We start from the raw sequence: 25,633 nt of genomic DNA, 5'->3' as shown, positions 1-25,633 counted from the left end.
CCTGGCTTGACAAGAGGAAGCGAAAAGGCACGATCAAACGCTTACGATCGATTTGCGCGCTCTACTACGTTATACTATATCCAAACACAGGCTGAAGACCGAGATTCTGGAGTCAACACGAAGTTTCCCGACAACTAGTGCTCCTAAGTCGTGTGAGTTTGGCTTTGGGTTTTCAAAGGGAACTCAGTAAAGAAGAAAGCTCCAGTATTGGAACTTATTTAGGTAACCCTTCACTCAGCTGCGACTAGGTTGGGTCCAGTTAAAAATGAGTACTGCTACACCACGCACGTCCCTGCGTGGTAAGTGATGCCTTTCTCCTTTAATGGGACTACCTTTGCAATCGTTGAACTTATATTGACTGTCAGTAGAGGGCTTGCGGCAAGCCCCCAAAGCCAACCAGCCCTTCATCCCAGATACTGCGCCAGTTAGACGCTCACATGTGCACGCACACCCGCAATCCCCACAACCAGTATCAATGTCTCAGACTCACACCAACTCCGTCGCCTCAAATAGCCCTCATCCCACAATCGATAGTTGGGAAGGGAGGGAGCAGAAGGTTCCGATGTCCACACGTGAGGTAGCTACGCCTGGAAACAGGCCAGGCCTCTTTATTGGCCTTAATGACAGAGGAAAGACAGCAAAGCAACCTGATTTTTACGATCCATATTTCCCCCTCAGATACTTGGAGGTACCGAAGTGTACGTGGGCTCGTGCTATATCTTAGCTTTGTAGGCATAACTGACACTTTACCAGCGGATCATATCTACAAACGGGCCCATTACGGCCTACAGTCAGGAATATCGGACGAGGTCGATTTCGCGCTGTACCACCTTGTGCAAATCTCCAACCAGAGATGGGATAAATTCAAGTTTGAAGGTTTTCCACTGCTTGCGGAGACCCTGATGGAGAAAGCCATAGATATATCCATCCTTTGCACTGGCGTGAAATGGGAACTTCAGTATGATTTTCGACAACCCACCGACCGTGTCAATGTGTTGAACTCGCTACACGGTACACGAGATATTTTGGAGAAGATCAAACAGATACCCGTAACCCTACCAGACGACACTCTTGAAACTTATGAATTCAATCACCGTCTTCGGAACGTTAAGGAGGCCACATTGGTTCTCCGGAATATGGTTTTGCTGAAGGAAAACGCTTTTTACGTATCGCGTTACGCCAAAGGACTGCTGAGGGATTTCCTAGTTATTCTAATCAACCTCCCTAACCAGCCACGCCTGAATGAAATCAAGAATGACGCGTTGGATATTGCGGAGGAAGTCACTAAGTTCATGAGGACTGACCCTGAAGATCCACTCTGGATCTCCTTGCTCGGCTGTCTCGAGTCACCAGACCGTGCTCACGTTATTCGTGCCCTCTGGGCTCTTACTCATTTTTCAACGGAACTAGACGATCAGGAGGCAAACCGGGCAATGGAACGTGTACCAAAGGATACCCTGCAACAGTTGTACTTCCACACGCTGCTTGACCAGGATAGAGATATCCTGAGCGGCGCACTGGACTTCTGGTATCAGTATACGCTTTCTCGGGAGAACATTGAGAATTTGATCGATATTTTCAACCTTCCTATTGTTTTTGCGCCGCGCATGATCGCCTTATTAACGCACGATGCGCGACCCAGCAAGAAGGAAACGGTTTTGCAAGAAGAGAAAGTAGCACCGCCACCTTCGGAAATTCCTCGTGTCCCCCCGGAGCTCTTGAAAGACCTAATGGAGCTGTCTGAGCCTGAGCGCAGCTCTCGGTGGTTGCGTTGTTGCTTCGTCGAAGATGCTGATTGTGAGATCACGCAGATCGCCCTATGGCAAGCGTATCAAAGCCGATTCGCAGACCCTCGGGTTCCTGGCGGGGGGGTTCTACCGGCAGCCGAGTTCATCAAGAATGTCAGCACAACCTTCACAAATGCACAGGCGCAGGTCATCAATGGACCTGGCGCAACTACCAGGTTCATCATCAAGGGTATCAGGCCTCTGGAGACTGCCTACACTTTCCAAGGCTTCCCTTATCTGTTCTGCAAGTGGACGGACAATTCGAAACCATCCAAAACCTGCCAACGCGCCTTCAAAACTCCTACAGATCTTCGCAACCATGTTTTCTCAGATCATATGAACCTTGCCACAAGTGGCGAGGAGCCGGGTCACTATAATCTGGACAAAGCCGAGTCACCAATACACACCTGCCTTTGGGACAACTGTACTAAATTCCGCTCGTCTGGCCCCAGTGCTAACACCGCCATGGTGGCAGGCCACGTTTCTTCACATTTGCCTGAAGAGCGACCCGCGGATGCTGAGGCACCATCTTCAAAACGCCCTGTCCTCCAGGAACGTATCGTTCGTAAATGGTTCTACCTGGACACACCCGTCAACGAGAGAGGAGAACCCGTTGGAGTGGCGTACAAGGCTGCATTGGTCCTGCGCAACCTTGCAAGAAATCTACCGGACCGAGTCGCACAGCAATACGACGGTCTATCGTGGAAGAAGGCCGTATTCCTTAGCCATCGCCCAAGGATCGTCGAGATTTGGGACCGTAACCGGTCACTACGCAAGGAACTCACCGAGTTAATTATGATCCTAGAAAGGGAGGAATATTACTAAACCCAACAGAAAAAAAGAAAGAAAAAATCAACAAGGAAATTCATTGTCCGGCCAGAGCTTCTCTTACAAAATACTACCTACCTATTTACTAAATGAGCTCCTCTCGGCACTTTTTGAATCCCACTCTTCTATCTGTCGTATCATTCCTCCGGTTCCCCCTTTTTTCTTTACATTATCCTTCTGCTATCTGTTGTACAAATACCCTGCATTTCCTCTGATATCTCTATTTCAATATTATTATTAACTCGGATAACGGGTCTTTTCTTGTTTTCCCATCCCTATCCATGTTCACGTGCGGACGTATGTATCGGGCTCGTGCGAAAGCGCAGTGGAGTTGAGTTCTATTCTTGTCTAAGAGATCAGAGATGAATCTGTTAATGTCGGGAGGGCTAATGTAACTTGACTCTACATGGCGTCTGGGTTCTGAGGTAGAAATGGTGAATGGCTGCTATCCCCCCCTTTTTTTTTTCGCTTATTGTGTGTGGCACATTATCTTTTTTTCCATAAATGGTTGTTTTCGCCCTCGGTAATTCTGCATTTGCTCTACCTTCGTCGTCGATTTGTGTACTATATGGAGTGGGTAAACGTAACTGAGCGAGGGAGTTTGGACCCCCGTCTGCTGGATGGTGAGTTTGTTTGGCTGTGTTGGCTTCTAGGGATGGTTGTATAAGCCATGGTTTAGTCTAACGAGCGTTTCTAGACTATCTAATTCAATACTTGAATTTGAGTATATATGTCGTCGCCTAGGGTAGTTGGGTAACTGGCTTCACAGCTCAGGCCAGATACCAAGTCGTTGCTAATCAATGGGATAGCAGGGTATAGTCCATAGTTTCATAAACGTCCTCAATGAAGTTCTCATAGTTCAGCCAAGACATCTCATTGGTAGCTACCGGGCACCCAAAATCAACCGCATCCCAGACACTCGGCCAAGGACCAAGCTCAACCGTCTCTGGAAGAGTCACAATAGGGACAGCCTCAGTATAAGCGCCCGTGTTTGGGATAATATCCCCCGTCAACGCCACAGAGGGTTGCATACTCCGCTGAGAGCAAACCGGCACTTGTAAGGGAGCAGCAGTTCCAGGAAAATGCGTCGGGTATGAGACGACATTCGATACCGCTAATAGTTCATTTCGTTTTGCTTCTGCTTGCGCCATGATTTTCTCCATCGGTTTCCAGATCATCCCTCTACGCGAATCGGCGATTAGGTCGCCCAGGTTCTCGTATGCATCTCGGACAGGGCCCCAGAAACTTTCCATTAGGGAGTGGTCCTCGCAGACGCACAGTTCGGCAATGGCTACGGCCAGTGAATGCCATGGGACGAACATGAATTCGCACCATCGCCATGACTGGCCTCTTGGGTCGTTGCGGATGGTTTTCGACTTCTTCAGGACGTCGACGGCTATCTGGAGGAGACGGTCTCCGCGAACGCGGGGAGGGATGAACTTCGCGTTTCGTTGTAATGGCCGGAGGACGATTAGTTGTAAGGAGGCGCTTATGATCTCGGCTACCTGTCTGGTGTACCAGTGGAACGGAATTTTGTCGGGTTGGGAATTCTGGAGTAGCTTTGAAGCTGTCTCTTGGAATTCGAGTACGAGCTGTTGACGTTTGTTGACACAACTCACGGTTTTGTCGATGAAGTCTGAGAAATTGAGCAACCGAACGGTGTTTTGCGCTTTTAGGGTCATCAATGCGAAGGTCATCTCTGTGAAACCTTCCGATTCTTGTACTGGGCCATCCATGCCGAAAAATATGTCACAATCGTTGACATTTGAGGGTGGGTTTGAGTCCACCCATTTCGCTTGCATCATGGGCTCCGATGCGCGCTCCAAGGAGCACTGTATATCGAGAAGGCCAATGTAGGTCCATAGACGTCGACGCAGTTCACGTTCGAACGGCCGTACAGGAAACGGTAGCTCAGGGAGATGAAGTAAAAGTGCTTGGGCGATACGAAGGGCCATGCTCAGCATAGTCCAGACCCGTCGACTCGAGTCTTGAGACCGCGAAGCTAGCTGATTTCGCCATATTGTTAGAAGAGTTTTTCTAAGAATAGGAATAGTAGGTAACAGGGGCACTTACCAGAAACAGAACAAAAGCTTGCAGGATAGTCAAGTCATTGCTGGTCATGAAGTCCGCTTTTGCTAAAGCTGCCTCTGACTCTTGCTGATACCGTGCCACTAGCCAGGCTTTGTTACAGCCAAGTAAATCATTACTCTCATCTTCCGTAGCGCTACATGCTGCTGCAAAGTGGATTGCAGACGAAAGTGCGGCAGGAGCCATATGTCCCGGCTCATAGTCGAGGTAGGGTTTGCCATCGAGTAGAAACGCTTTCAATGAGGGGGCATGTAGAATTTTGAAGGCTGGATCAACTTTCTTTAGAAAAACCTGAACTAGGTTTCTCTCGGCCTGTCTCGTGAGAATTGGCTCTTTAGTGGCCATTGACGAACCAAGTCCCCTTGGTGTGGCAAGAAGCTTCCTAAATTTCATAGCATCACTGTTGAAAGTACGGTCCTCATTGGTTGAGCCATAACTCTTAGTGCCGCGTATATCGTGTATCTGTTATCGTGCCATTAGAGAGATGTTTGCTAAATGGAGTCCAAATAGAGCCATTCTACCTCTTTTAAAATGTTCGCCCAAAGCGAATTCTCCGTCCCAGGCTCGGACTTATCTGCTTTCTTGTTGGCAGGCGCTTGATCTGAACTGCCCGAGCTACTGGATCCGACCTGTGCGGCGATGGTGCCATCATCATGTTCAGTCAATTCTCGGAGTAGCTCTTCAAGTCTATCCACACGGTCTTTCAAGCCTGTGTCCTGTCCAGAGGCATTCTTTCCCGTTACCCTGCCAGACCGGCCTCGCGGCAGTCGCGCCCGTTCAACAGGAACACATGTAGCGCCGAAACGCTGGCAATTCGTGCAGGGATTAAGCTTGTCACATTTTACCTTCCGTTGGCGACACAATTCACAGCTTAGCCGGACCCTGGGCGTAGACGTCACAGACTGGGGTAGTTCCTTCCCGGTCGGTATCGGCCTGCGATAATCCGCCATCACGGGATCAAACCGCTCTTCGCGAATCAGTAATTGAGTAGAATCCGTGGAAAAGAGTCTTACAATTGTATAAGACTAGCTAGCAAAAAGGCCCTTTCAATTTTATGATTTTAGACGAGTATGTGAAACGTCAAGGATTGGCCGTTCTCAATATTAGCTTGTCGAGACATTGTTAGATTAAGGTATGGTGCATCTGCCAGTACTCCGTACTCACTCGGAGTAATTATTGCATATCTATAGGAAGGTTTTGCCGCCTTGCATTGGATCAATAACCATTGCTATACATAAGCCTGCCGAGATTCCAAAGTGGGGATCTTTAGCCAGGAGGAATGATTAATGAAATAGAGTTAAGTATCAAAATACATCAAACGCTTTCGGTCCGACTCCGCGCCGCTTTTTCCCCAACAACATATCCGCTGGGATAAACAAAGACATTGGTTTCCCTTACACCCAAGAAGTGTTAATTAATAATGCCATTCATAATAACCAGTGACATCTTGAACATCATGAAAATGCCCGTTGGGGCCATTATGAACCATTGCTACAAAACATTTTGTCCAGAAAGACCGCCCATTTTACAGCCCTAACTCCATGTCCCAAGTCGTGATCAGATGAAAGCAGGTTGCAGTGTCGCATAGGAGAAATAAGGCAAGATGGAGCATCTAGACGTTCAAAGACAAAAAGGGAAGACGTAAAAGGGCATAAGACGAATGAAATAGGTAATAAGAAATAAATTGCGATCTGGCGCTGAGGTCTAACATAACACCAAGTATGTGCAACTCTGGGTCAATATAGGAGGGGAACAACTACTCCCATACATTAGAAAATAGATCATCAGCCCCGCTAAACCCGCCTGCCGGTTTAGATGGAACGCTCATATTAGTCGTAGTGGCTGCTGTCGTGGATGAGATAGGTGCCGCACTGGTCCATCCTCCGAAATCTTCGTCCGCAGCCACTGTCGGTGCTTGCTTCGAACCTCCGGATGTGGAGGCCGTAGCGCCCCAGCCGGCCCCGATGTCATTGGCAGTCAGGGTGTCAGGGACCTTCATCATCGACGGACCTGAGGGCTCAGCAGCTGGGGCAGGATCGGGGGTGCTCCAAGCGTTACCTCCTCCCCAAGGATCTATGCTTGCCGGAAGTGCGCTTGCGATAGATGCTGTTGTGGCGGACATGCTAGGCTTTGGCGCAGCAGACACCGGAGCTGGCACAGGGGGGTTAAGGTTAAAAGCGGCCTTTAGTTCATTCTGCGGTGAAATTGCTGTCGGTGCTGGCGGGGAAGATACCTTGGACGGAGCAACGGGAGCAGGGGATGACAGTCCGAAGAGATCATTGGATAATGATGAAGATGGTGGTGGGTTCGGCTTAGATGGCGGAGGAGACGCGAAACTGGTGAACCCTGAATCGAAGCCATTGGAAGAAATCGATGTAGTACGGGACTGAGGCTTGGCCGCAGGAATAGTGGGAGAGGCAAGGCTGTCGAACAAACTACCCCCACCACTGCCGGCAGACGCCGTAGGGGAAGAGACCTTCGGAGCTGCAGGAGAGGACTTCTTGGTGGCGAAGCTTGTTAGATTAGCAAATGGAGAGGACTTTTCCGCTGGCTTTTGAGGTGGTGGAGAAGTAGTCGACGGGAAACTAAGTCCGCTGAAGGCATCCGTGAGACCACCCAGGTTAGAAGATGGCGAAGCTGAGGGCGGCGCGGGAGACGCCAGGTCCCCGAAATCTCCAAACGAAGAAGTGCGCCCATGCTGCGCTGGGGCTGGCTGAGGCTTTGAGTAAAGTGATAGGATAGACTGCTTCAGATCGGGCCTAGAAATGCCAGTGGAGCCACCAGGGGTAGACGCGGTGCTGGACGGGTGACTGTTGGCGGCCGGCTGAGCGCTGCCAAAGAAGTCAAGGCCGAGCAGTGAGTCCCCAGGACGTGTTGGCTTAGGAGCAGACTGAGGCTGCTTCGGCGCGGCTCGTGGTGTAGGATCTGTGGTGCTAGGACGGGCCGGGGGAGCGATATCATCGTCAGCGAAGAGGTCGATAGATGCTTGCTGGCGATGCGCCGCCGGTGGTTGGCTAGACGCCGCCACTCGTTGAGATGCAGAACGCTCGATCTTTGCCTTTTCCTGAACAACCGCAAGGGGCTTCGGAATATAGTCAGCCATCAACCACCATAGAAGGATGCCAAGAATCTTACCACATCGTCATCACCATCATCTAGCGTGGAAGGATCGGGCATCGGGCCGTCCATGATCCACCGCTTGGATTCATACTTGGTCCGGATGAAATTCTCAATTTTCCTAACACCAACCCTCGTTAGCAACAGATTTCTAGCCAGCCATCCGTATCGTCTCGACGGATCCACTCACGCTTCCGACGGGACGTGACCGGGTGCCAGTTTCGCCTCCCAATATCTGCCCAAACCATCAGCACACTTGTTCTCACAAAATACAATGCCTAATCGGAGACGAACTTGTTCGCTCTAGCATTTCCCCATCTCATCACACTCTGAAGTTGTTCATCGGTCCAGGAGTCAAGATCCACGGATTTCACCCGGCTGATATGTGTGCCCATGCCTCTATGAATGCCCGAGCAACGGATGCAGACAAATATTCCGAGGTTCCAGGACGCCCATCGTGGATCTAATGAGAGAATTGTCAGCTAAGCAATCCATTTTTTCCGGTCGCATGTAGATATGAAGTATTTCAAAAGCGTACGGCGAATTCCGGGGTACTAACGCTTGTTGCGCTTGCAATCGGCACATATTTTGTTGTGTTCGAGTTTCAGCAGACCCTTAATAGTCTGCTGGTTCTGAGCAGCCTGACCCGGTGTCGCACGTCGAGACATCACAGTAGGAAATGCAGTGCACTCAGGAAGCCGAGAAGGTTTAAGGGGAGGCGAATGGATAGAAGGATGGTCGAAACACGGGGACAATCTCCCGTCAGGTGGCGGATGCGGTGCTGGACAGCCTCAGGCTCCAATCAATGTGGATGCCCGATTGGGTGGGGGACACGTGCCGGGTGTGCAGTTCATTGAATGCATTCAATTAACAATGGACTATTGAATGATAGCTTGAGTATACTTATCCTGCTTAACAATAAGTTTCCAAGGTTCAGATGTGGTACTGCCTTAGCTTAGTACCTTTTTGGTGATTACTTTTCGTCGCGTATGATCACACTGTTCCTTGCAATCGCATTTATTGCTCTTCCTGATCTATAAATCCGGGCATTGTCATGACCGCCCCACCCTGAACAAGAAGCTTCCTATCAATTGTAGACAGACTTCAAGGAGATTTGTGAACTGAGTCTGATGATTATTGTTAAAGCGATTGCTCTTTCATTGATAACTATACGTACCTACTACACGTACCAACCAGTATCTACTTTCTTGAAGCTCCAACAGCACCCCTCTAATTTTAGAACCACCAACGCAATATCCCTCCCAGAGCTTAATGAGCTCAATAGATATACACCTACCCACGCCTCTTATAGCACTATCAAGATACACCTAGAAACTAATCAACCTAGCCCCTACTTACGCCTTCGCCTTCACACCCTCCTCTCCCTCCTGAAACCTCAGACTAACACTATTAACACAGTGCCTCTCATCCGTCGGTGTCGGAAACCCCTCTCCCTTAAAAACATGCCCCAAATGACCCCCACAGTTACTGCATACAATCTCCGTCCGCTGCATCCCAAAGGTGTTATCCGTATGCCTCGTCACAGCACCGGGGATAGAATCAAAATATGCGGGCCAGCCGCAGCCGGACTTAAATTTGTGTGTCGCCTTATATAGCGGGGCATTGCACCCCGCGCAGTTGTACACGCCCTCAGAGGGGTAGTGGGAATCGTACTCGCCAGTACCAGGACGCTCAGTGCCCTTTTCGCGGAGAATGCGGAATTGTTCTACAGTTATTGGGAGACGGTGTTAGTTGGGGTTTTGTTGCGTGGGTTTCTGGGACGAACCTGGGCTTAGGACGGCGCGCCATTCTTCGGTGCTGCGCTGGTCGGGGTAGGACATCTTGCTATTGTTTTCGGTTTCGGGTTTAGCTGTTGAGGTGAAGAAAGAGCTTAGGAATGGAAGGATTCCTGGGGCGGCTTTGAGTGCAGTGGATTTTGAGATTGGGAAGGATGGTTTGCTCGGATGTTGAGATGCGGCTTTCGTGATGAGGGGTGTGGGCCGGTATCTGAAGGAGGAGGTGAAAGTGCGGAGGGCTGTGGAGAAGCGTTGGATGCGCATTAGGTTCGTATTTATAGAAGAGAGTCAAAAAGTCGCGCAAGATTAGTTGAAAGTGTAGAGAAATTAAACCTCTTTAGAACTAGAGAAGTCGATGTATTTCTCCGATTTGCCTTAACATTTACGTCATAAATCCCGATTGCGGAGTAATTTAAGTGTATATCGATTTCAATCAGGTTTACAGGGCTCGTCTTACGGCAAATTTATCCAGGATAGTGCTTCTTACTCCGTACACCGTACTAATTCCAATAGAGTCCACTCTGAAAAATTGACGATATCGAATAACTACTCCAAATGCACGGCTAGATGATCAAATATTGCAACAGGGGTATCTCGACAAATGAAGTTCAAGGTTCAGTGACGCCGCACCACACCTACGACAGTCAAGACTCCTTCGCCTACTTCCACTTTCCAGCCTTCACGAGCCAGCATCTTACCCACGGCAGGACCCAGGCGCGATGTCCCATCATGACTATGTCGCCCGAGCCCAGTGACGATGCGGTATCCAGACCGGGCTATTTCACCACCGCGCACGTATTTGGCGTCCCCGAAAGACTCCCACCAATCTGAGACCCGTTCACTGGCAATGCGAACGGCATCTTGCACTGAAACACCGTGAAGATCTAGCGTATTGTGCGTGGACTGCGAATCTACGAGGGCATCTGCTGCTTCGGCCGCGTCCCGCTTTGCTCGCTCTAGATGGTCTCGTCCGACTGCCGAGTAATAAGCAGCGGCACCGCCCATCAGGCGATCAGACTTGCCACGACGATATGCCGCCGAGGCTTTAGCGAGTGCTTCCGAACTGGCAGCAAAATGGGCCCCTGCGGAACTTCTTACACGATCATAATCTCGAATGACCCGCGGCTCATTCCGTCGCCTAGGCGTCTCCACGTCGACATCGACTGGTGGCGGTGAAGTAGTAAATTTAATCAATTCAGACATTGACGGAGACACTGGTCCGGTCACCATTGCAGCTGCCAATTCACTAGCGGCTGAGACGGAGCTCCTCGTAATTTTAAGTAGACCTGCGAACGTTGTGGGCGGGATAGAAGGAAGCTCCTGGATCAGCTCGGCAACTTGTGCCTCTGTAACTGTATCTTGACTAATGGCCCGCTCATCTTTCGGTGCATGTGTCTCTGCCAGGGACCGAATAGTCGCCGTTAAAGAAGCACCATTAGCATGGTAGGTGGACGTGACCATTTCCTTCTTCAGGACAGGGGAAGTCCTGGAATGAATAAACTCAATATCCTTCTGCGCAGCATCCCACTTATTAACAGTACAGGGTTCATCCTGCAAGAAGCAGCCTGGCTCAGAATCCAAAGGGGACGAGCGCTCATAGTTTCGGCCGCTCTTAGTTTTCCCTTTGCGTTTGCGGTTTTTCTTTCGCCCTGTTTCCCCATTCGAGCCATCTTGAAACCCATCGATGCCTTTAGGGATAGCGACCTTATCCCCGTCCTCAATTGAAGGTTGCTCGGAGAAGAATGTGAGGTTAAGCAGGACATCCATTGAGCGATCAACATCCCCATTAGACTTCCGCAGTGCATGCTGGATGGTGAATTTATCAACCGAGGGAAACATCTCCGACAAGTAACCAATCTTATCCTCCTCAGTTGCACCCGACAGACAAAGCGATCCATCTGCATTGACTGTATAGGCCAAGCGTTGAGATACTTTCTTACCATTGTGCGAGCCTTTGTCGCCTACGCTGAAGGAGGAGAATTCTGATGCCAAACTCGTGATGTCTGTTTCACGCGATCGCACAGTGCCGTTTTGCGACACGCTGTGTTCTGACGGTATCCCTTCCGAATCAACACCATTTGCTCCCAGACCACTCGTTCCGGACGGATCAAATGGAAGGTCTTCCTGTTCCCATGCAGATAGCTTGAGAGTGTCGAGGGTTTCGCGAAGCTGCTGGAGCTGGGCCGAGTCAGAGAGATCATAGTCGCAGGCGATAGCTGTAAATAAGGCTGGGTCAAGAGGTGGACAATAATCCTTTTCCAATTCCTAAAGAAGCAGAGACAAGTCAAGCAATCAGCCACCAGAGTCCCGACTTGAGTCATACATCTCCACGGTGGACGCGAAGGGTACAAGAACTGACTCTTAGCTGGTTATCGGCTCGGTCAACCATCTTCAAAGTCACTAGCAATATGTCGGAGATGTATTAGGGGTCTTCTAAGCATGCCTCTGAGGCTCAGGATATTCCAGTACTTGGGGCAAGGAATCGGGGCCCTGCGAATACACAATTGTTGAAGTAGAAATTGGGGGGAATTTGTGTTGCGATCGAAATCGAGGATGTGGGGGAGAGTGGGAAATAACGCGCCAATCATCGATGACATAATGATCTGGCAAGCAATATTGGAAATATTGGCCAAGACCTGACAACCTGATCGGAGTCATACAATCACATTCGGGTATAGATCCTCAGAGAGAAGCTTGGCCAGCAACAGTCCAGTGTACATGTACTGTTCTCTAGATAACCATCAGATCCGATCATCACATCCCTACGGTAACCCTGAAACACAAGGCCATCTTCTTCCCCCCGCCCCTTATAATCGCCACCCCATAAAATATTGATCCTAGCTTCATAATCTCAGAAAGGGTTGAGGTCTGGTAAAAGGTAATAGTCATAATGCGGGTAAAGTTTGGATAGCACTGGATTCAGCGGCTGTTAACTGGTCTTGAGGCGTATCATGCTTTGTCCTCAACAGTGCCACTTACACTTCTTTGATTAGATTGCAATGTTGAGGTTTCCGGCCATGTACTTTCAGACCATCTGGCGCCAGGGGAAGACCGCTTAATTTCATTTAAAAATAAATATCCTTATCTTTACATCTATGGGTCTTTGAGACTGACGGTCTGACTTCATTAAATTTTAATACAGAATCAGTGGAAGTTACACTGGTTAAACACCACCTCGTTCATGTTGAGTCTTAATTCAACAGTTAGCTACAGGTAGGTCCATAGGTACTCCCCCAAAGCCATGATTGCCATGGCCTGGCCGTACGGCATGGCAGTAAGAGGGATATCCTTGTAAACTTGAAGATCATGGCCCATGGGCGTGCCAAAACTAGTGTTCTGGAGCTCTCCCTTTTCATCTACATCTTTCAGCACAGAGGAGATAGCCTTTTCTCCCATAGCCCGGTACTGGGACCCGATGTACCGCCTCCGCACAGCCTTCAGAATACCATACGCAAATCCAGCAGTCGCTGATGCCTCTAGGTACGAGTCTGGGTGATCGATAAGCGTATGCCAAGCGCCCGATACAGATTGTGACTGTTGCAGTGCTTCGCACTGCGCCTCAAGTGTGTCGCAGAGATGGGTCCGAATAGCATCATTTGGCTCTAGTTCCAGCAACTCGAGGATTTCTGGGATGACGATGGTACACCAGCTATTCCCGCGGGCCCACCGTGCATCTGCAAAATTATGCCCCCCGTTCCCATGTCCCCCATTCTCGAACTTCCAGCCGTGGAAGAAAAGGCCCGTTTTCGTGTCAAAGAGATACTTTACGTGGATAAGACATTGTCGCTTCGCCTCGGCGATATATTCAGGCCGATTAAGGAGTTTTCCGATTTTAGCAAGCGGCATCACAGTCATCATAAGTGTATCATCCCAGAGTTCCTGGTCATTCTCCGCGACGTAGGTGATATGCTGCATACCACCATACTTGGTGCGTGGCAACTCGTACATCGCCCATTCGCCCCAGGCATCGAGCCAGGGAAGATAGGTCAGATTACCTGTCTTCTCATAAACATAGGCAAGAGTCAGGAAGACAGACATCGTGTTGATATTTTTGGTAGTGCCGCCTTCAGCAAAGCGCTCAGCAAACCAGTCCTCAATAATCTTAAGGTACTTGGCCTGGCCCGTTATCTCGTAGAACTTCCATACACCGTACAGCCCGATGCCATGAGTCCATTCCCAACCATTCCAGCATTTTGCCTGGATGGTGCGGCCATCTTTCAGATGCAGGAGGAATTCGCCCTTGTCGTCGCGAATGTTTATGAGGTTGTCAATGAGGAGGTCAATGACACGGTGAATTTCCGAGGCGGGGTGTTTTGATGCCATGTTAAATGTAGGACGGGTCGCACGCAGCTCGATTCATTCGATGGTGCAAGGCTCACAATAAGTACTCGAGTATTGATTGACAGGCATTCCCCCGTCTCTCTCCCCACCACACCAACTTCCAATCCCAATATCCTGAGCTGCACGCGGTTATGTGTTCGGGTCATTGCAGCCCGAACTAAATTCCGCAAAGTACTGATCTGCAAACTCCATGCTAAACAAGACTCGCCGGCTGCATTACCTCGGTGAGCCCAGTTCTGGGTGAGTTACTACTATGGGTTAGAATGAGGGGAGAGTGGGAGAGTCCCCACCTCAACCTGGAGAAATACCGACAGCCCTAAACAATTGGCCTGGTTGACTGACTAGAATATTTCCGCAAAGCATGATCCAGTACGTACGCATTCCGGAACAGCACCGATTCAGCGTCTAAAAGTCTATAGTTATATGCTGTGCCTTCATGCCCCGACTTCCAACTGCCCAATTCCCGACCTCCACAGCCTTTGATCATAGGCTGGAGCGATATACTGCAGTCAAATTGCCCTGCTTCCTTATATCTATTGTTTGAGCTGCTTCTACCCTTCCAATGACACAAGACAATCCTCGATCCTGTTACAATATCAAGAAAGACAAGCCGTAAGACATGGCAAAGAAATAGTAGAAAATGAGTCTGGCGGTAAATTTTATTATTTGCAACGGTTTACTGTCTGTAGAAAACAAAAGGATTGGTTTCAAATCCTAGGCAAGCCATGGTGCTGTCGGACAACTTGTCTGGGATACAAAGAGCCCCCAGTATCGCGATACTTGACCACGTGGGTTACATCGAAGTGCGTAGAGACCGCGTGCGGATAAATGTTTAGTTATCCAAGGACCTGAAGTAGAGAATACTATTAGGGCTCGGAGGTAACTTGTGTAAATAAAGCATGAGGTAGACGGCAAGTCGTTTCAATTTTTATATTTCAGTGCTTTATCACAGCTCCGTACGATATCCTTGTTCCTAGTCCTCTACGATACGCCGCATAGTTGAACATCAGTTCGGTAAGAGGAGTCATTCAATAAAGTAGTCAAGAAAAGAACAGTGTCCATGATCCTACTAAACTATCCTAGGAGAAGCACAACATGCAGTCAGAGTAACCGTATTCCAATCAGACAGGACTTCCTAATTCCACCATCATCTTCCATAAACTTTTAGACTTTCAACGCAGGACACGATGACAACACAAAATGTCCTCCGCCACACAGACCAAATAAAGTCTTAAGCGTAGAATCCATCCGCCTACTTCGACCCCTTCCGAAGACGCTCATCGCCCTCGACATCTGGAATCTTAGAAGTAGATTTATCACCAACATCAGGCACATCGCCGGAGCTTGAATCGTCATTGCCTCCGATGTCCGGGAAGTCGTCGAAGATCGGTGGCCACTCGGTGGGCCATGGGAAGGGGAACTCCCCGGAATCATCGTCGTCGCCTGGGGGTGTAGTGGGCGTCGGCCTGGGAGTTGGTCGGGGTGTCGGCGAAGGCGTCGGCGTCGGTGTCGCAGTGGAACTTGACGACTCTTGCCAGTCCTTCCCCATATATCTTGCGTTGTGTGGCTTATGGGGAACAGCCAGGACTGCGGTGCATAGACCGAGGAAGAGAGCGATGCTTTGGATCCTCATTTTTGGGAGTTAGAGCAATCGACACGGTATTGAAGGTCTGGTTGAACACTGAGCGTCCCTGAAATACAGGGTCGAGAGATAGAGAAGGTAGTATACACCTTGAAGGCAATCTTGAATGTCACGGTAAGAAGATTGTGCGAAGAATATCAGACACGAGCAGTCGCTCCGTTTATATGTAGGAGGATGCTCCAATCCAGGCTCCTGCGTCACGATGGGAAGTAGACATACGTAACCTCCCTATGACGAATCAAAAACCTTCTGGGATGATCCGTAAATGATAACCTCTCTTCCTGTGAAATGGATGGTATGTTTGCTGCCTGTTTCCTGCATCGTTTCTGTTTCGCCTCTCACAGCAATCTAAATGCTAAGTCTGGACAAGCGTCGACTCCAATGATCATGACGGTGGAGCAAATAGAATCAAAAGACTCTCTCCGTAGGGAAATCACGTTGAAGATCAAATGAATAAGATTGAGCGCAATGCTTGATTATTGTGGAGCACAATATGCTTATCCTCTCACAGCCGTAAGCCACTTGTGCTGATATACGTATGCCGCAAATCGGGGCTGGCGATAATCGTCCGTTTGCCCAGGTTTTCCATTACACATTGGCTCTGGTCCTCAGCTGAAAATTAAATTCTGGAATGAAGAACGTATATCGTTACACATTTCAAAGGCGACGAAGACAACCTTCCACCATGAAAGCTAACGGCGCTACTATGGCTCCGATGTGTAGCAATTCGCCATCCGTTGAAAGATAGAGGTTTGAAGTGAGGGGACTTTGAGAGGCGCTTCCCTTCCTTTTACCTTGACCCCTTCATCGAGCATTTTAATGAAAATAGATTGTGAGAAAAAAAAATGCTATAGTTTAGTTATTTAGAAGATGTTTTTAACAACCTCGGCATCATATTCGAAGGATTCTTTGACTGGCGACTGACATACTCCTGTGTAACCAGATTGCTAATCTCCGGGTAAACGACCGTCATTAAGTGGATATTTGTCCGAAATTCGAAGTGATGTTGTGCGAAACGAATAGCATGAGGGAGCATAGCAAAAGCCATACAATGTTTGTTCTGGCATCCTTGCCTCGGAGGACGGAACCTTGGTATCTATCGGAGAATGATGGTGATATGTCAGGCTTATCTACAACCGCTGTCAGCTTCTTCACTTCCCTGTCTTGTCTCTTTTCTTCTCTGGCCAATGACGAATTCTGTCAAGGCAACCAGGTACTTCACCCGGGAATGATTAAATCTTATTACCATGTTTTGGGTTCTAGAAACTTACCTATGGTTTGAATAGTTATTGTAAATTATATTGCGTGGGATGTCTATTAGATTAGCGCTTCCGCCTCCCTAACCATTTAAATAGTTAATGGGTGCCCTCATCGTCCAGGTGGTCCAGTGTATCTCGGCACCTGTAGACTTCATATCAAACCGTCGCCCTTAGTCTAAGCTGCTAGTTATGAACACAGCTCACCGACGCATAAAGCGTCGCAGTCCTTTGTGTATATGCCCTACAGTCGCGTGGCCCGAGAAGGATAAGAAAAGACAAAAAGCAAACAAGATAAATTGCGGCAGCGAGTTAGATCTCTTGAGTCAGCATATTGCGCGTCCCTGAGCCATGTGCAAGAGCTCCTCGCGTATACTAAAGTCGTCGTATATGAATGTAGTCGTAAGCACAGCGAAAATACTATCTATACCTTGTAGTCTGGTGACTTGATGAGCAGATAGTACTATTAATAGACCATAGCTGATAAGCAAGTCATCAAAACAGCGAAGAGAGATACACCGCAAGAAGCTTCAAAAGCAGCAGAACCTGGGAAGAAGAACTCCGAGAGAATCTGCAAACCTCGCTTTTCTCTAACCAAGAATAGCATCAGGCCTTCCCCATCCGAAATACGTCTGGATAAACATGCAGAGTTTAGAAAGTTGCGGTGACTTGAATGAGGTGCTGTATGTTGAAGCTCGAAGGTTAAAAGTCGATAGCCGAAAGCTAAGTTGGGATATCACTTCTGACATATCGTATTGGATGTGTATGGTTTATGTGCTCGGTTCCCGTCACAAAGTCAATGGCTCTAGCTATCAAGACTTAGAATGAACCGTTCTAGATCTGTTGGAAAGTGGATTTGCCATTGTAGGCAATAGAATATTTGATAACGCGCCAAGTGTACATCGCCGAACAGCCCATTCGGCGGTGAGGGTACAGTTCGGGTTATACAGGTTTTTGATTTCTTATCGCATTTGTTTTTTATTGATTTATTTATTTATTTATGTTATTTTTTTTTTTTTTTTGACCAGGCAAAAGGCGAACAATAGCAGTCTTTTCCATTGTTGTTTTGTTAGAAATTTCTGGCTGCAGAGATTAGTGGCCATCTAGTGTAGGCATAACAGGTTTCGTTGATAGGAAAACTACTTGCAGAAATGCGGTATCTGCAACATTTAGGTCGTATTATCAAGGGTAGATAAATAACCTCCTTCTTGATCCAGGGACACGGCTCACGAGGGTCATTAAAGTCTTTTTCGGCGTGTTGTTTGACTCGTTTCAATCTCCGGCCGGCGATCGCAAAACGAAAACAGGGCTATTCTATAGCTTGTAACCGCACTATGATATCGACAGGGCAACAAACCCATGATTGCAAATAGTTGTTCAATCTTTTTCCTTGGAAGGGGTCGTATCCCTGCGAGCGCGGGACGACCAGTGACAACGGGGGCCTGGGATTGTTTCGTCGAAGAACACAGGAAAAAAAAAGAGAGTAGTAATTTAGGCTGTGGGCACTATTACAAACAAGCCAATAGTGTGTGTCAAAAGATTCATGAGTTTGGGAGTCCGCCCTAGATAGGAAGAAGTGAGAAGGTTGGGAAAGACAAATCACCTGTGCCCCTCGCGTCAAATCAAACGCATGCTGGGCCCTAGTCTGTGCTTGCGACGTGCTGCGCTCATCGTGCCCCGAAACAGTGAATCTTTCCTCCTATCGGTCAGTCCCAAAGGAGACTACAGGAAAGAAGGAGGAAGATGAGGGATCAAATCTCAAAGTTTCAATTTGGTAATTGACCTTCCTATGGCCTTCCTTTGCGGTGTGCCAGAATCATTATATAAACTCGGTGTTTTGTCCTTCGATGTTCATCATTTGTTTAATCGCAAAATACTTATACCTCTGGACTTTGCTTTCTTTACTTGATTTTAATCGCTTGCCTTGTGATACCCTTTATATATATATTTTAACTTAACACAGCCTCATAATACTTTCACAATGCGTTTCTTCCAGATCGCTTCGATTGTTGCCTACGCGGCCACTTCCCTCGGTATGTGTTTCGTCACTTCTATTGCAGTTTTTGAAGCAATGTGCTAATCCTGATATTTAGCTGTCACCATCACTTCCCCCCAGAATGGGGACAAGGTTGACTTCAGCAAGCCTTACACCGTCAAATGGACCACTGTCCCGTATGTACTCAGTTGAACCAACACCGACGGGCGAAGCAATGTAAACACTGACTTGAATTGCCTCTGGTAGCTCGGACCCCGAGCAAGTCAACATCGTTCTCAAGAACCAAACCTCCTCCGAGAAAGAGATTGCCAAGAACGTTAAGACCTCAGACGGCAAATACACCATTGACAGCATCTGGGACATTGAGACAGGGTGTGTCCATCTCACGAGCGGGACCTAGAATTCTTATGCTCCTCGCAATCTTGAGTGTGAAGGCTAATTCTCACCCCCAATTAGCACCGGATACCAGTTCAATTTCATATCCAACTCTACGAAGAACACCGGCATCCTGGCCCAGTCGCAGATCTTCAATGTGACGGCTGTCGCAGACCCCCCCAAGCCATGTAAGCAATATTTCAGTACTAAAATCACCAAAACATCATCATCCACAACACCATCATGCACCTGCACCAGCATTAGCACCACAATCAAAACAAGAACTACTTCCCGTCCCTGCATCATCCACAGCACCCTCAGCACCTCTAAATCTTCACCATCATCATCCCGTGCGCCATGCTCTCCGTCATCTAGCACCGCCCTCCCCTCCGCCTCCGTGAACAAGGGTGAGTACATCGTGGTTTGCAATCAAACGGTCTACTAACACGTTCCGTTTCCCAACAACAGCCTCTAGTGCCACGAGCTCCGCTTCCAGCACCTCCGCTACTTCGACCGAGTCAACTGGTGGCTCTGCGGCCCTTACGATCCCCGCCGCCGGCTCACTGATGCTCAGTCTTTTCGCCCTGGTGCTGTAAATCGCGGATTCGGACCCGATACGAAAATGGACGTGTACAAACTTGGAATTGACGCTATGAGGTAGTATTAATTTTAGCTCTTTTCAGCTTTCTTTTCCTGTCTATCTTTTTATCATGCGCTAGCTGTTCGGTTCATGAGATAACAAGTTTTATGTATGTACGCAAGTTACTAATGAACTTTATTATGGGTCTCTATTCCTGTGAGATGATTTTTATTCGCCTGGCCTTCTTTTTCTTTTTCTTTTTCTTTTCTTTTCTTTTTTTTTTTTTTTTTTTTTTTTTTTCATTTTTGACTCAGTCCTATCGTTACCCGGATTGGACATGTCATTTGAATGTGATGTTCATGGCAGATGCAATGAGTATGTAAGGGGCTGCGTGCAGGCATCCGGCCGCATTGAGTTTACTAGACTTTGCATGAACATGCGATATGTGTACATGTCGAACTCTAATTTTTAGGGCCATTGACATCTCCATTGACAATCGGTACATAATGAAATCGATGCTAACAATTTCCTATAGTATTCAGTAGGCCTTAGCGTACCAGACATCGAGTTGTACGCTTTTGAGTTTATTTGTTGAGTTACTATTCATACTAATATCATATGCGAGTGATATACATAGATAAGTTCTGTCTTAGCATATAGTTTCCGGTAGACCCCAACCCCCATTGTTCACCGTAAGTTGTGACATAATTTCAGAAACCTAGCCTGGGAAAATGCTTATACGAGGAGCTCAGGTAGGGTAGATCCAAATCCCAGGTCATCCAACCAGCTGAGGAAGTCAGCGCTAGTGCCGAAAGTCGCCAAGTCTGGTAGATCCTCGACATTCGCCCAGGGCAGCACGGAAGAGCTTTCTTCAATTGATCCGTGGCCCTGAGTACGGTCTGGGATTTGTTCCGCAGATCGGGGTGAAGGTCGATAATTTAAAGTGTCATCTAGCAATTTTGTTATGGCTTTGTTGATATCCACGCAGGTTCGATGAGTGTGGCTTATGGAAGGATCAGCGCTACCGAGCCATGAGACGAAGACGCTTAGTTTACGGATGATCTCGGAGCGGGACGCAGAGCAGGGCAAGGGAATTTCTGCGATAGTGCACCGATGTACTTCTGTAGCGAGGGCTCCTGCAGTTGGAATGGCATTGAAAAGAAGCTACGGCGTAGGGGTTAGTTAATTATTAGTTGGACAAGACCCAAGGTAGAACTCACAATGCAGAAAAAACTCTTGATGATATGATTTCCTGCCTGCTCGCGATGTTTCATGAGATCGTTGACCACGGAAATTACCTTCATTGATGTGTCAAGGAGATCCTTCGTAGCGTCCTGGTTTTCGCGGCAGCGGATGCGCTCCACTTGAAACACCGTATACAGGTATTCGGAGTAAACGAGTATAAGTGAAACGCATGAAGGGGGACTTAGCATCCCCCAGGAGTCTGCGCTATAGTGATACTCTTGAGGTATTTGTGTCCACATTTGCAGGCACTGTTCGTAGGTTGTTCTACTAAATGTCAGCATTGGCTATGTGAAAAAATATTCTTGCAGCTATACCGGAGCTTCTCGGTAAAATCTGGCGTTCTTCGTCCTAGTGATAGTTCTAAAACTTGTTCACGAAGTACGGATATCATAAAGCGCAATCTGAGTAGCGTTGCATGGCGAAGTGTACCATTGTTGACTCCTGTGATATTCCACCCGTCTGGTCCCAGTTGCTGCAATAGCGGCTCAGGAGAGTCTCGGTGAAGTATTGAGTCATCGTCTATGTCTAATGGAAGACTTGTCTCGCAGTAGTGATAAGGGAGGCGAGGAGGCCTACCTAGAAGGGTAGCCAAATTCTTATCCCAACGGAATGAAGTACCGAAAAGCCTCTTTCGAGTCTCGGAGATGAAGAAAGGGACATCGTTGTCGGACGACTGGAAGCGATGTAGACCCAGGGCATAAACATGGGACACCAGATCCCCAAGCAGCTCATAGCTTCGGTGGCCTAGTCGGGTTGTTAGCGTGGATCTAAAGTTCTCTATGCCCTAAGTTAATACTTGTTTCTCCGTAAATATCCGAGGCGAGCGCGCCATGTGTTACATGCAACCACAACATCAAGTCATTAACTTTATCAAGTTGCTTGCATATCTCGACACACATGGTACTTGCTGCAGTCATTTCCTCTGCAAAGGCATTGGCAGACATCGGCCCTTGGCCGTTGATCTTGAACAGTTTCCTTTCGCCACTTAATGCGCCTAATCCTGCGAAGGAAAATATGATGCCGATGAACTCCCATCTCAGGTTTTCGCCGGTGAATAGAGTATAGAAATCCCACGGGCTTGAGGGACTCCGCAAATCAGGAAACTGCCTGGCTGTATTCCGCGTAATCCTAGAATATATTTCTTCATGCTGCATATCCTTACCCCAACCACCTGTTTCCAAGTAGGTCCTGGCCATTTTAAGAGGCTGTAGGATGAGTTGCAGCGGGATGATAGTAACCGGGCATCGCTCATAGTGACCTATAAGCAACTCTTCGCAGAGCTCAAAGGCAGACAGTAGCTGGACCAGACGCGATGCCACAAACGTATGATCACGGCTCCATCGCCCTCGGAGAACTGCATGCGGTATGGGGTTTGGAGGCAAGCCTGGTTGCGTTTCACGGAAAACTGACAAGAAGCTTGTTGACCCTAGGTAAGTACAGTTTTTTGAGGGTGCCTCAGTGAGGTCACTGCTGAAGGAATAATCGATATCTTGGTTGATTCTTCTGCGAGTAGCCACATCAGGCTCGCCTGCAGAGACTTTGCTCGGCTTTGTCATAGGAGCTGGATGATAATAGCACTATGGATTCGTCAAGAGAGATATAATTTTCTAGTCTGTGATATCATTCTCACCTTCTTGCTGAGGCGTCGGGTCTCGCATCTTTTACATGTGGGTCTTCTATGATCACATCTAATCTTCGATAAACGACACGGCTCACAGGAGGTTAACCTTCCATTTTTCCTTAACGTATTGCCATTCGAATCCCGGTCCATTGCGCAGAGAGCTGTTTTGCCGAAGTATATTCAGGGAATACGAAAGAATGTGAGAAAAGAATAGGAGAAAGTACATAGGAAGAAAGATAAAGTAGCTTATCGGAATAGACGTAGTCCGACCCGTACAGTTTTAATCCGATCTCTACTCCGAAACGGAGTAAGTATGTACAACCACATGGGATGAAATCTCGACTAACAGGTGTTGAGGAATATACGTGATGAATTTATTCTATCACTACCATTACTAGTAGTGTACAGTACTATGTCTTAATCATAAAAGCTCGTTAAATTAACTTTCCTTGACCCTCCTATTAGGTGATATTCAAAGAAGCTATAGGACACGTTCAAATGGGTATATCTAGTTACAAGTGTACATATATACAGACAACATTGGCTCACACAACCGGACGAATGGCTACAATGAGCCCATGGCCGAGTCTGCTATGCCCGACCCAGACCCGGCGGCACTGGTGCTGATCGCGGGCGACGAGGTGTTACCATTGTAACTATCATTGATGCCTTCTCGAGGGCGATCCCAGGTGCGAATGTGACCTTCTGTTGTGTTAGCTGCTGCTATGTTATAATGATATACGCAAAGCTTCCATACCTTCAAGAGAAGAAGTCATGATCGAGTCTTCTTGGAACCCTAACCAGCAAATAGGATCATCCCCGACGATTTTTGACTATTTACCGATTAGTTCTTATCAGCTTGATATGTAGTTTAACGAATATGAGGAGAATTGTAATGACAACGTACCATTATAGGTGGTAATAACGCTGTCCGAGCCCTAGGTTCTACCGGATGACGGACAGCAGAGTCATAATCGTTGTAGGTGTCTGCAGTTCGCTGAGAATCCGACCTCATCCGGTTGCTTGCGCTGTCGGCTCTGTGGCGATTGAAGTGCTGTGTATTGCTTGCAATCATGCTGGTGCGCTGCCGGGCACTAGCTTGATGCTATTACGGAGTAATGAGTTAATCACTGGCCCTAGCATGAAAAAGTAGGGGGAGACGTACAGCTCTAGGGCGATGCAGCATGCCTACACTGAAATCCCACAGTAGCAGCCTGCAATCATCCCCAACACTCCCGAACCGGTATGTCCTCTCGTCACAGCGCCATGGGTCGAATGCAACGGTAGAGACCCAGGAATTGTGCCCTTGGCATCGTGCAACGATCTTGCGCTCTGGAAATGACCATATCGTAACAAGGTCATCTTGGCCACCTGTCACAATGTATTTGCCGTCAGGTGACCAGCAAACGCATATCAAGCCTCCATAGTAACTACGGAAAATGTCTAGGACCCTACCCAGTTGGTTAGCTGGCCGCTCATCACTCACCACCTGCCTCTAATGAAACGGAACAGAAAGCGCTAAGACCATAGTACATACTCTTCTTTAAGATAGTCCATCACGCGTAGCGATCCATCCTCTAGAACCACAGCCAGATGCCTTTGATCGGGAGAGAAGGCGAATTGGGAGATCTTCTGATTGGCAAGTTTCCATAACGCAACCGGGTTGGTCTTCTGGTTCCTGGAGTTTACTGATTTCAGCACCTGTAACGGTAGTCGACTAGATGCTTTCATCGCCTCCGCCGAATGATTGCTAATTTCAGGCGTGAAAAGCGCATCTTCCTTCTCCTTATCGTACACGACCAATTGTCCATTTGCATGCGCAGCCATGAACATATTCTCGGATCCAGGAATCCATTTGATATGAGTTACTGGAGAATTGCTGACAACTCCATTCTTGTTGATCCGTGCATACTTCTGGGAGATAGGCTCGTACCAGATTATGTCGCCAGCCGACGAGCCCATAGCAATGTCGATATGAGAAGAGCTTTTTGTTAGCTCATTGATATCATGTGTCAACATGTGCGCTTTAGTGAAGAGGATTTTCGCCAGCGGTTCCTCTTTGTTTTTTGAGCTAAGATCCAACCACTGGAATGCCCGATTGATATTAGCGAAGGCGAACAGACCGTCAGGATTCCGATCATTGAGTCGTTTAGAAGAAGCTTCATGAGTGATGACCCGTGAGACAAATGACGAACTGCTCTTTATGATGTTGTTCTTGGGCTTCCGTCTTTTCAAGCCATCCTTCGTAGGGATGGCCGCTAAAGCAGGGTTGCCATCTGCGAATGGCGGCGCAGTTACTTTCTCTTTCGACGTAAACACAGGGAGCTTGTTTCTTTGGCCAACACTAACCAGCGACAGCTTGACGCCAGATGTTGGGGGCGTTGGGACAGTCGCAAGAGGGTTGGGGTTTACGACGGGGGCCTCGGAAGGATGTGGAGGAGGGGTTGCGAGGTGCAAGTCATCTTTGAGGTGGTAAGTCCCTGTCGCAAAACCAGCATTAGCATGATCCAAAGCTCGGTAATAGTGGAGCTCCGATGCGCATGAGGGACCTTGCGCCATGTCGCAAACACACCTTCTCCGACCTGCAGTGGACAACCACCCTCCGGATGGCTAATTATGTTGTTGGTCTCCACGACCGGAACCGCCATGCCATTCGACGCGCCAGCTGCGTATGCAACCGGTACGGTATAGCGAGGCGGAGGTGGGGGTAGGACGCTGGTACGAAGTCAGCAAGAGAAACGTCGCAACAATGCCGTCATCTAAGGAGAAGCACGACAAAATTAAAGCTTAAAAAACTAAGTAACAGAGTGAAGAACAAAGCTAAGTTAAACTGTAACAGCGACAAACCACATGCCAACCAATCAACACATTCAACAGAAAAACAGATAAGAGGGTGAGCATAGATCATGGGCTGTGGAGGGTGAGCCTTACAACATGGTTGCTACCGTGCTGATAACCACA

The 25,633-nt window shown here is 48.2% G+C and overlaps 8 protein-coding genes across 8 annotated transcripts; 2 read left to right on the top strand and 6 right to left on the bottom strand.

Moving 5' to 3' along the window:
• Positions 1-265: 265 nt before the first annotated feature.
• AO090003000158 (putative chromatin remodeling complex subunit (Rsc9)) lies at positions 266-2,612 on the top strand (the record flags this gene model as incomplete). The annotated part of the gene is made up of 3 exons (XM_001819330.3): positions 266-299; positions 369-698; positions 754-2,612. The coding sequence occupies 3 exons, from the start codon at positions 266-268 to the stop codon at positions 2,610-2,612; spliced, it is 2,223 nt and encodes a 740-aa protein (XP_001819382.1).
• Positions 2,613-3,412: 800 nt separating this feature from the next.
• On the bottom strand, positions 3,413-5,653 carry AO090003000157 (Zn(II)2Cys6 transcription factor; the record flags this gene model as incomplete). The annotated part of the gene is made up of 3 exons (XM_001819329.1): positions 3,413-4,621; positions 4,689-5,165; positions 5,225-5,653. 3 exons carry the CDS (start codon positions 5,651-5,653, stop codon positions 3,413-3,415), a joined length of 2,115 nt encoding a protein of 704 aa, XP_001819381.1.
• Positions 5,654-6,459: 806 nt separating this feature from the next.
• Positions 6,460-8,488, bottom strand: AO090003000156 (stromal membrane-associated protein; the record flags this gene model as incomplete). Its single annotated transcript, XM_001819328.3, has 5 exons — positions 6,460-7,785; positions 7,839-7,941; positions 8,011-8,055; positions 8,115-8,283; positions 8,380-8,488. The coding sequence occupies 5 exons, from the start codon at positions 8,486-8,488 to the stop codon at positions 6,460-6,462; spliced, it is 1,752 nt and encodes a 583-aa protein (XP_001819380.1).
• A 1,743-nt stretch (positions 8,489-10,231) lies between these two features.
• AO090003000154 (Smr domain protein) lies at positions 10,232-12,005 on the bottom strand (the record flags this gene model as incomplete). The annotated part of the gene is made up of 3 exons (XM_023234757.1): positions 10,232-11,514; positions 11,557-11,881; positions 11,976-12,005. 3 exons carry the CDS (start codon positions 12,003-12,005, stop codon positions 10,232-10,234), a joined length of 1,638 nt encoding a protein of 545 aa, XP_023089848.1.
• Positions 12,006-12,823: 818 nt separating this feature from the next.
• Positions 12,824-13,939, bottom strand: AO090003000153 (glycoside hydrolase family 88/105 protein; the record flags this gene model as incomplete). The annotated part of the gene is made up of 1 exon (XM_001819326.1): positions 12,824-13,939. The coding sequence occupies one exon, from the start codon at positions 13,937-13,939 to the stop codon at positions 12,824-12,826; it is 1,116 nt and encodes a 371-aa protein (XP_001819378.1).
• A 1,182-nt stretch (positions 13,940-15,121) lies between these two features.
• On the bottom strand, positions 15,122-15,590 carry AO090003000152 (uncharacterized protein; the record flags this gene model as incomplete). Its single annotated transcript, XM_023234756.1, has 2 exons — positions 15,122-15,250; positions 15,282-15,590. 2 exons carry the CDS (start codon positions 15,588-15,590, stop codon positions 15,122-15,124), a joined length of 438 nt encoding a protein of 145 aa, XP_023089847.1.
• A 3,246-nt stretch (positions 15,591-18,836) lies between these two features.
• On the top strand, positions 18,837-21,054 carry AO090003000150 (GPI anchored serine-threonine rich family protein; the record flags this gene model as incomplete). Its single annotated transcript, XM_023234755.1, has 9 exons — positions 18,837-18,888; positions 18,949-19,027; positions 19,098-19,223; positions 19,308-19,633; positions 20,121-20,181; positions 20,279-20,305; positions 20,521-20,558; positions 20,826-20,983; positions 21,034-21,054. 9 exons carry the CDS (start codon positions 18,837-18,839, stop codon positions 21,052-21,054), a joined length of 888 nt encoding a protein of 295 aa, XP_023089846.1.
• Positions 21,055-23,237: 2,183 nt separating this feature from the next.
• AO090003000149 (WD40 repeat domain-containing protein) lies at positions 23,238-25,231 on the bottom strand (the record flags this gene model as incomplete). Its single annotated transcript, XM_001819323.3, has 5 exons — positions 23,238-23,374; positions 23,430-23,505; positions 23,580-23,777; positions 23,838-24,123; positions 24,210-25,231. 5 exons carry the CDS (start codon positions 25,229-25,231, stop codon positions 23,238-23,240), a joined length of 1,719 nt encoding a protein of 572 aa, XP_001819375.3.
• Between the last annotated feature and the right edge of the window lie 402 nt (positions 25,232-25,633).

This window comes from Aspergillus oryzae, chromosome 2 (genome assembly GCF_000184455.2).
Source record: "Aspergillus oryzae RIB40 DNA, chromosome 2".
Taxonomy (NCBI): domain Eukaryota; kingdom Fungi; phylum Ascomycota; class Eurotiomycetes; order Eurotiales; family Aspergillaceae; genus Aspergillus; species Aspergillus oryzae.
Note: the sequence above shows the minus strand (reverse complement) of the source record. Positions and strands in the feature narration are given on the sequence as shown.